Below are 10,110 nucleotides of genomic sequence, written 5' to 3' on the forward strand. Positions count from 1 at the left end.
AGTTGTGCAAAAATCTGTTACTAATAGCTTGTTTTGGACCCCATGAAACCTTCTTTTTACAAAAGAAGATGACTCTGTTCTAGTAGAACTAGAGAAGTTAAGAAGTGTCCAATGTTTAGGAAAATCAAGGTTTTCAGGGTTTTGCCCAGAGCAAAATAGTTCTTTCTCAAACGTTTGAAAGGCAACATGTTTCTGTTACTTGTTGTGGCACTGAGAAAGTAACTCATTACATTGCTCATTTCCATTCTGCTACTTTTCTTTTACTTTAATATTGTTTTCATATCTATTATCTCTTTTGGGGTAAAGTTTGAACTTGACCCCATATTTCTAGATCAAACTACAGGTTGAACATAATTTATCCAAAATTCCAAAATCCAGTTTGAGTATCCAAAATGCTTGGTGCTAGAAATGTTTTGCAATTTGTTTTAACAAAGGATTTTGGAAGACCTGTATTTGCATATATGTACATAATGAGATCTCTTAGGGTGTATTCTACACTGTATAATCAATGCAGTTTGACATGGCTTTAACTACTATGGCTCCATACTATGAAATTTTGGAAGCTGTAGTTTTACAAGGTCTTTTGCCTTTCCTGTCAAAGAGTGCTGATGCCCCAACAAACTATAAATCCCATGATTCCACAGCATGGAGCCATGGCAGCTGAAGTGGCATAAAACTGCATTAATTCTGCAGTGTAGGTGTGCCTTTGTAGATGGAATCCAAGCCTGAACACAAAATTCAATTATACATAAAGCCTGAAGGTAATTTTATACAATATCTTAAATAATTTTATGCATGAAACAAAGTTTGTATGCATTGTAGGAAAGCAAAGGTGTCACTATCTCAGCTAGTCAAGTGGACAATTTTAGAGTTTGAAGTATTTCAAATGTTGGAATTCCAGATAATGAATGTTCAAACCCGTACTACAAAATTCAAATCAGTCCACATACAGTAGAGTCTCACTTATCCAACATTCGTTTATCCAACATTCTGGATTATGCAACACAGTCTGCCTTTTAGCAGTCAATGTTTTTGTAGTCAGTCTTTTCAATACATTGTGATGTTTTGGTGCTAAATTTGTAAATACAGTAATTACTACACAACGTTGCTGTGTATTGAACTGCTTTTTCTGTCAAATTTGTTGTAAAACATGATGTTTTCGTGCTTAATTTGTAAAATCATAATGTAATTTGATATTTAATAGGCTTTTCCTTAATCCCTCCTTATTATCCAACATATTCCTTTATCCAACATTCTGTCAGCCCATTTATGTTGGATAAGTGAGACTCTACTGTAGTTACACACACATAAAATAAATGAATTTTATGTTTAGATTTGGATCCCATCTCCAAGATATCTTGTTATGTACCTATATGAAAATATAGGTATTACAAAATCAGAAAATTCCAAAATTCAAAATGCCCCAAGCATTTTGGATAAAGGATACTGAACCTGTACTTAACAGGAAAAATCTCAGTGCTTACAAAAATAGAAAATGCAGCAAGCAACACCCAGTGGTTTCATAAGACTGAGTATTAAGCAATCGACAGTCTTTACTTTTCATTTTAAAACATTAAATAGTAGAAGTACAGACTTAGGTTAAGGACAATTTGAGGAAAAGCAATCAAGCTCATAAAATGTGGATGCTATTAAAGCACAGGAAAATGAAGAATGTATGGAGACATTACGAAAAGTAAAAAGGATATTAGAAAGTTTAGTGTAAAAAATGTAAGCAGGAGCATCCTGTTGTGTTTAGTTTTATACTGTAATGATTTGCTGAGATTATATTGCCTAGTATAGCAAAATGACATCCCCTGTTCATTATACAACCTCTTATGGCTTTTGTGCTTTATTGTTCCACTTTGACATTTCACTGCACATTTTCTGCAAATGGACATATTTATCTTGACTACAAAGCTCAAGGCATAAATTTCTACAGATGGACAACAGAAAAAGACTAAGCAGAGCAGATTTTGCTAGTAATGTACCTCTTTAATGAGATTCATGAAGCGGGTCCCAAAGCGCCATGGTTTGTGTCGATTACACTGCAACGAACTGACAGTCATCTGTGGAAACTGCTGGACAGCCACTGACACCACATGAACAGCATCATACATTAAAGCTGCGTCTGTCTGAAATGAGAATGCAAGCAATGCTGTGAAAATGACCAACAGAAAGTGTGTGGCACACAGAAGGGAAAGACATGTCCTTCATGCTTCTGCTCATCACAGAGGAAATGAATTACTGTATAATTGGCTTATTAAACAAAGCCATCTCTGTTACAGGTCAAAGAACACATTACTTTAAAAGATGGCATTACCATTTATGTCTTTTTCACTCTACTGCACAAGAAAAGTATGTGGATCAGATCTGGATTAGAAATGTAGTGTGGTGCAATGAGCACGTTTGACGGATATAAATCCTTTTCCCCTTCTGAAACCATTCCAAATTGTGTTGGTGTGTACATACTGGCAAGTAGCATATCTCCCTAAAAGAGAATACATTTCACCCTATGATATATAAAAGCTGCAATGGCACAATGGGTTAAACTCTTGTGCCAGCTGAACTGCTGACCTGAAGGTTGCCGGTTCAAATCTGTAAGATGGGATGAGCTCCTGTCTGTCAGTTCTAGCTTGCAGGGACATGAGAGAAGCCTCCTAGCTAACACATCCAGGCATCCCCTGGGCAACGTCTGCCAATTTTCTCACCTCAGAAGCAACTTGCAGTATGTTCTGAAGTCGCTTCTGACATGAAAAAAAAACAAACAAACCTATCGATCCTTTCAAGGGCAAAGTGGATCAAGACCACAGCAGGGAAATAGAACATTAATTTCTGCCTGTGTTTGTATGTGTGTGTGTATATATAGTTATAGATATAGATATAGATAGATGAAAACAGAAAAGAAAATGTAGCTGCTAGGTATCTCTTTAAAGTACAGTAGAGTCTCATTTATCCAACATAAACGGGCTGGCAGAACGTTGAATAAGCGAAAATGTTGGATAATAAGGGGGGATTAAGGAAAAGCCTATTAAACGTCAAATTATATTATGATTTTACAAATTAAGCACAAAAACATCATGTTTACAACAAGTCTGCCACTTGTTTGGGAGTGTGGCAGCACATGTGTTGTTGTTGGGCATGTTAGCCCACTGTGTGTTACTGCCTAGAGAAACAGCTGTGAATCGGGTGGGAGGCCAACTGTGTTAGATAATACAGAACGTTGGATAAGCGAAGGTTGGATAAGCGAGACTCTACTGTAGGTGTAAAGAACATGTGGCTTTCCGGATGTTGGACTGCAACTGCCATCAGTTCCCACCAGTTCAGACAAAAATGAGAGATTATGCAAGTTGTAGGCAACAGCGGATGGTCAGACATGTTCTGATTTATATTTAGAAAGACTTTGATCCAAATAACAGACCAGCTTCATTGCAGTTTAACTGCTTGAATCCTGAAATGTATAGTTTGGTGTGGTAATTAGAATTCTGTATTAGTTCTGGGGAGAGAATTAGAGCACTCTAGAATGCAATTCTTAAGCAAACTGAAAATCTGAAGATTCTATTGGTCAGAGCCATAGCAGTTAAAATGGGATCAGACAGGTGTACTTATGCAGTGCAGATACACATACTGACTCCAGATACACATTATACCAAAATTCGGAAGGCTTGCCAACAAACAAAGGTGAGAAGTATAGAAGTTAGAATTACAAGGGGAAAATTTTGGTAGCTGCTTTCCTCTTTATTTCTGTCTTCATAGAACTTAGGAAGAAGTACTGCCTTTTAGTTTATTGCTTAAAATAATAATAAGACACATGCTCCCAGTATGTGTTTTCTGTACTTTTCTCCAGCTTTCTCTACCTTTTATAAGTATGGAAAAATACTTGAGTTGAAAGGTGATTAAATATTTTTCATTAAACATTATTGAGTGTCAGGAAACCCTGAAGGGGGAGAATCCTGGACTGCAAAAATCTTCAAGACTTATTCTAGGCAAATTACACTCTTGTTTCACAGAAAGCAACATTTTATGCTCAGAAAATAATCCCTGCAAAGGAATGTTCTTTCTTGTACATAAAGCATATATTTTCCTAGAAAAATGTGTGAATTTAGCATAGAATTGTGGCATAGGACTGCAAATAGTTTTCAGAAACTGCACTGTGGGGAAAAATGGATGCATCTTGATCATTTCCTCTTTGAGATCAAAATTAGAAAATAATTACATCCCTAGGGGAAGCCTTGAGAATTTTCAGCCAGCATATCTTTCTCACAAGATGTGATAGCTCTCATACAACAAATATTGTATGAGAAACATCACATCTTGTGAGAAAGGTATGCTGAGAACTATATCATATTTGGCCCTTCCTAGTCCACGCTAGCCCAATGATCAACATTTGATTACACAACCAATCCACACTGTTTTATTAACTCTACTTGGCTGTTGTAAATTAATTTGGATGTTTGTTTAGATTGTATGTTATTATATAATTTCATTTGACTATGTGTAGTTTAATTTATTGATGTTAGGTTTAATTTAGTGATGTTAGGCTTTAATTTGATGTTAGGTTTTAATGTTATTTTCATATGTGGGGTTTCTCTGGAATTTCATGTCAGTATTTGTTTGTTTTATGGAGGTATTGAATGTTTGCCATTGTATGTTGGAATCTGCCCTGAGTCCCCCTGGAGAAATAGAGTGGAATGCAAATAAAGTTGTTGTTGTTGTTGTTGTTGTTGTTGTTGTTGTTGTTGTTGTTATATAATGTGTGTGTTGTCTCTTTATGAAGTATGAAACCAATCACATTCCAATATGAATCTTATTCTGTTGCTGTTTTATTAATCTGGCTTGTTGAAAAGGGTACCTGTGGTTCAATTGCAACAATAAACAAATCATGGTCTGTGGGTGATGCTTCGACTATTCTTGGCTATCTGATCCTACTTGCAAAAGGAACCAAGAGGAAGGCAGTAGGCAGCATGTGTGGAAATGTCCTGCTAATACTTTTTAATCCCAGAAAACATACCAATCACAAGCAGGTGTGTATATGTGTGGTAACCCAGGGGCAGGGATCAAGGCCATGATGAATATATAAAATGCTTGCCCAAGCCTTTGTCTTGAACTGAGAAGGCACTTTCATAAACTGGGCAAGGGATATGAACTCAGTAAGGCAACATGTCTTACACAAAAAGAACCTGTTACTGCTCCTCTTTGACAAAATTAATGATCCGTGAAATAAGTTCATTATTGACAGGAAGCCTGGAGATTACTGGGTCTGTCATAACACAACACAGATTGCATTTATATCCTTCCTTTCATGCAAATGGATCCCAATACTTTACAATAAAACAAAACATAAAAATGGAAAAGTGTTCTCCACTGTTATAGACCATAAGTTAGTGCTAAAAGAGAAAACATGAGTTAAGATGTAAATGAGTCTCCTGCGGTTCCATTTCAAAACCAAAAAGAAGATAAATCTTAGGTTGGAAATAGCTTGCAGAACAGCAGCACATAATTTTTGAAGCAGCTAGTGCTGCACTCAGACTTTTACTTCCGTCAAAACATCAGTTGTTTCAAATTGCTCACTGACTTATAACTCAAAGTGCTTTTAGGGCTAATTTGATACCTTTGTAGGAACCAATATATCTCCTGAAATCTGGCATGACATGTTGAGTCTGCTTTGTGTAAGTTAAGAATCTGAAGGCAGCATTTCATGCAAGTTAAAGCCACGGCAGCACTCTTTCCTCACAGAAACCATAAAATAAAAGCACAAACGACTTGTCTAGCTCAAAAGCAAAAAGAATGCTGCAGAATGTCCTCATAAATCTGTATCATCACCAATTTGAAACCGTTTCCCCACCCAAACCTGTACATATTAATAATTCCAGGAATTCAATATCACCCCCCAAAAGTTATGTTTTAAACTAAAAATTTGGTAGCAGTTCTTCCCAACTGTATTCTTCCTGGCTGCAAAAAAATATGGTGACATAAATCATGAGAACTGGGAGTGAGGATATAATAATAAATAATAATAATAATAATAATAATAATAATAATAATAATAATAATAATAATAAAAAATCTTTATTTCTGTCCCACTTTTCTCCCACAAAGGGACCCAAAGTGGCTTCCAACATATTAAAGTAAAAAAACTCAACAGCAATCAATACATATATAAGACATAAAACCATCAATAAAATGAAACATAAGTAGGCATTTAAAACAATATACATTAATATGGTGTCTTGTCAGATCGTATTGCACTTTGCTTCACTCGATAAAGATAGCTCCATTCCTATATTATACAAATAGCTTGGCCCTCTGGCTGAAATCCTTCCATAAAACACAGATCCCCAGAGAGGAGACTTTGGTATGACCAACTTCTAATATGTTACCACTACCATTTTTATGACAATAGGGCTTCTGTGACAAGAAAAGTTTGTTTTTCAAATTTAAAATTTGTCAAGTAAAACAGTGATAACCTCCGCACCAGGTTCCTTGAGGAACCTCATCCCCTCCAAAATTTGGGAAAGTTGTTAAAATATTTTTCTCCCAAAATACACACACTTCTGAGGAGAATGCTACTGATTATTTTCTTGCTCAGTTGTTTGTTTATTTTATGGTTGTGAGAGTTCTGACACCTTTTCACTGCAGCTGAAATAATCTTCTGTGATCTCCTGGTGTATTTAGCATTGCACTGTGTTAAATCTTTTATATATTGTATTTTAATAATGTTATTTAACTATTTTAACTGTTTTATTATTTTATTGTATTATTATATACTGGTAGTGATCCTGCCAGTTGTGTAAGCCACCCTGAGTCCCCTCGGGGAGAAGGGCGGGGTAGAAATATCGGAAATAAATAAATACTAGTATCTGGTTGAAGTGATCTGAGGATCAGACCCTGCATTCAGGCATAACAGGAGCAAAAGGCATGGAGTGAGGCCAAGAGCACAGTAGGCTTGTTCAAAGCAAAATGGACATGACCAGAGGTAATTCTTACAATTCTGACACCAAGCACAAAATTATATATCTGTTATATGCATGCCTACTTAGGAATAAGTATTTTCTGGGTCTAGACAGCTATTCAGACCTCCAGAGACTTCCATTTCCTACCAAATCCCAATGTTCACCAAAAACAAAATCTATTTTTTTCATAAAATTTGTATGTGCAAATTTATATACAGACAGATCTATTCAGAAATATTTACCATTCCTCTAACATAATTTTAAAATAAAAAACCCTCTAGTACAAAAGACTACTACCTCTTTATACACTCCAAATGTCATACCGGTAGTAATTATCACTATTTGACTTTCTCTTATTTCGAAACTGATCATCAAATGGACAAACCTTCTAATAGAGAATTGTCCTCTGGAAATCCTTCAAACTGAAGACTTTAGCACTGATGTCAGATTCTTGCCACCTTTATCTCTTTGGCAATAAGCATACAAGTCTACCATTACTTCAGTAAATTTTCAGTTAGCTGAGTTGTTAGCATTTTAAGATGCAGAAAACAGAAACTGCACTTTGAGATTTCTATTGAAAATGCCACAAGACTGTGCATGACATTAATTTAGGATGGATACTTCTTTTGGGATAATAGCCTTTCTTTAGTCTATTCCTTTAATACTTCAAAAGAAATGCTTACTCCTTAGAGACAAAATCCTACTTTAGCTCTCACCATCACAAATCCTAGATTCTTTAAACCTTAAACTATTAATGCTATGGGTTCTTGAATTATCAGTGTGGAAGAACAGTTCATTGAGCAAGAAAAAGACAATTAAGAAATAGCTAGAATGAGGGTTATTAAACTCATCGTTTTTCAATTAAAATGTTAATAGGCAAATGTGATTATTTTCGTTAGCTAATATCTTCACTAATTAATGCCTCCTGAGATATGTAGACATGAGTACAAAAGATAGTCTTGTGGAATAATTCTAATAACAAGGATGGTATTTTAAGGGAGTATTTGGTTTAAAACTCCCTTGTACTAAGACATATGTCTTTATTTAATGATTTAGAGCAAGGGTCCCCAAACTTTTTAAACAGGGGGCCAGTTCATGGTCCCTCACACCGTTGGAGGGCCGGACTATAGTTTTATAAAAAAACTATGAACAAATCCCCACACACACTGCACATATCTTATTTTGAAGTAAAAAAACAAAACGGGAACAAATACAGCCTCAATGTTAGTAATAATCATAATAATAATAAAAAATAAAGAGGGTTGGAAGAGACCCCTTGGGCCATTTAGTCCAAACCCCTTCTACCTTTGTGCACCAAAAACACAAGCAAAGCACCTCTGATAGATGGCCACCTAGCCTCAATGTTGTTAATAATAATAATAATAATAATAATAATAATAATAATAATAATAATAATAATGAATACCCTAATATGAGGCCAGAATCATCCAGTACAGACAAAATCAACTATTTCAATCAGACCAAAGGCGGTTCTGTCAGAGCCTGAACCAAACAACAGACACAGTAACCATAAAGCCAGAGAAAACTGCAACAACGAAGTTCTGGAAAGAGCTTTGGGAAAATAATAAGAACTACAACAAAAACGCTGGGTGGATAAAGGAGTTTGAAGGAAAATTCTCACAGAACAAAATGGAACAGATGGAAATAACAACTGAAATGATCAGCAAACGAGTGCAAAAAGTCAAGAACTGGACATTGCCTGGTAGTGATCAACTTCATGGATTTTGGCTCAAACATCTGATTAGTTTACATGGAAAAATGGCCCAACAATTCAATGAGATGCTGCAGAAAGGAAGTATCAGTGAATGGCTAACAACTGGAAGAACATACCTGATACAAAAGGATCCAGCAAAAGGAGCAGCACCAGGAAACTACAGGCCAATAACGTGTCTGCCCACTATATTTAAACTACTGACTAGCATCATAGCTGGCAGAATTCAAAACTATCTTGAAGAAAAAAACATCTTGCCAGATGAACAGAAAGGCAACAAACGGAAAAGCAGAGGCACAAAAGACCAGTTATTGATTGACAAAATGATTCAGGAGAACTGTAAAAGCCAAAAAGCTAATCTTCACATGACTCACTCCCACACAGCTGGATCATCAAGTGCCTGGACGCCATCGGGATTAGTAAAAACGTTGGCACCTTCATTGAAAACATGACAGAGCACTGGAAAACTGAACTGTTTGTTGGATATGAAAGCTATGGACTTGTCAACGTCAGGAGAGGAATTTTTCAGGGAGACTCATTGTCCCCTCTGCTTTTCATTATTGCCATGATCTCTCTATCAACAATCTTACAAAAAACAAATCTCGGCTATCAAACATCTAAGAATTCTCACAAAATTTCACATCTGATGTACATGGATGACCTGAATCTGTATGAGAAAACGGAAACTGAAATCCAGTCTCTGACTAACACTGTCCAAATTTTTAGCACTGATATCAGCATGGAGTTTGGCTTGGACAAATGTTCAACAGTGGCACTGAAGAAGGGAAAAATAATTGAAAGTGAGGGCATAAATATGCCTAATGGCCAAACAATAAAGTGTCACCAGCCAGAGGCCTATAAATATCTGGGCATATTACAGCTGGACAACATCAAGCATGAACATGTGAAGACTGTGGTCAGTAAAGAATACACACAAAGGGTCAGAAAAATTCTCAAAAGCAAGCTCAATGGAGGCAACACCATCAAGGCCATAAACACCTGGGCCATACCTGTCATAAGATATACTGCTGGAATTATAAACTGGACACAGGCGGAACTGGACAATTTGGACAGAAAAACAAGAAAACTCATGACCATTCATCATTCACTGCACCCTCGCAGTGATGTTGACCAGCTATATCTGCCTAGAAGATCAGGGGGCAGAGGACTCTTACAAGTCAAACAAGCAGTCAAAGAAGAAGGACATGCCCTGGCAGAATATGTAAAGCAAAGTGAAGAACCTGCTTTGATTGAAATCAAAAGTCAGAAACTCCTCAAAGCACAGCAGACAAAAATCCAGTACAAGAAAGCCACACTACAAACTAGAGCTGACAGCTGGCACAACAAACATTGCATGGAAAGTTCCTTGACAAAAATGAAGAAAAAGCTGATAAGGAGAAGACCTGGCTCTGGCTCACAAATGGGACC

The 10,110-nt window shown here is 36.4% G+C and overlaps 1 protein-coding gene across 2 annotated transcripts in view; it reads right to left on the reverse strand.

Annotated features, from left to right (window-relative positions):
* The window catches only part of grik2 (glutamate ionotropic receptor kainate type subunit 2), a 774,384-nt gene that overhangs the window by 303,894 nt on the left and 460,380 nt on the right, over nt 1-10,110 (reverse strand). For both annotated transcript variants that reach the window (XM_003215508.4, XM_008119029.3), the window contains exon 8: nt 1,989-2,132. In XM_003215508.4, coding sequence (XP_003215556.1) covers nt 1,989-2,132 — 144 coding nt within the window. The remainder of the gene's footprint in view (nt 1-1,988; nt 2,133-10,110) is intronic.

This window comes from Anolis carolinensis, chromosome 1 (assembly GCF_035594765.1).
Source record: "Anolis carolinensis isolate JA03-04 chromosome 1, rAnoCar3.1.pri, whole genome shotgun sequence".
Classification (NCBI taxonomy): Eukaryota; Metazoa; Chordata; class Lepidosauria; order Squamata; family Dactyloidae; genus Anolis; species Anolis carolinensis.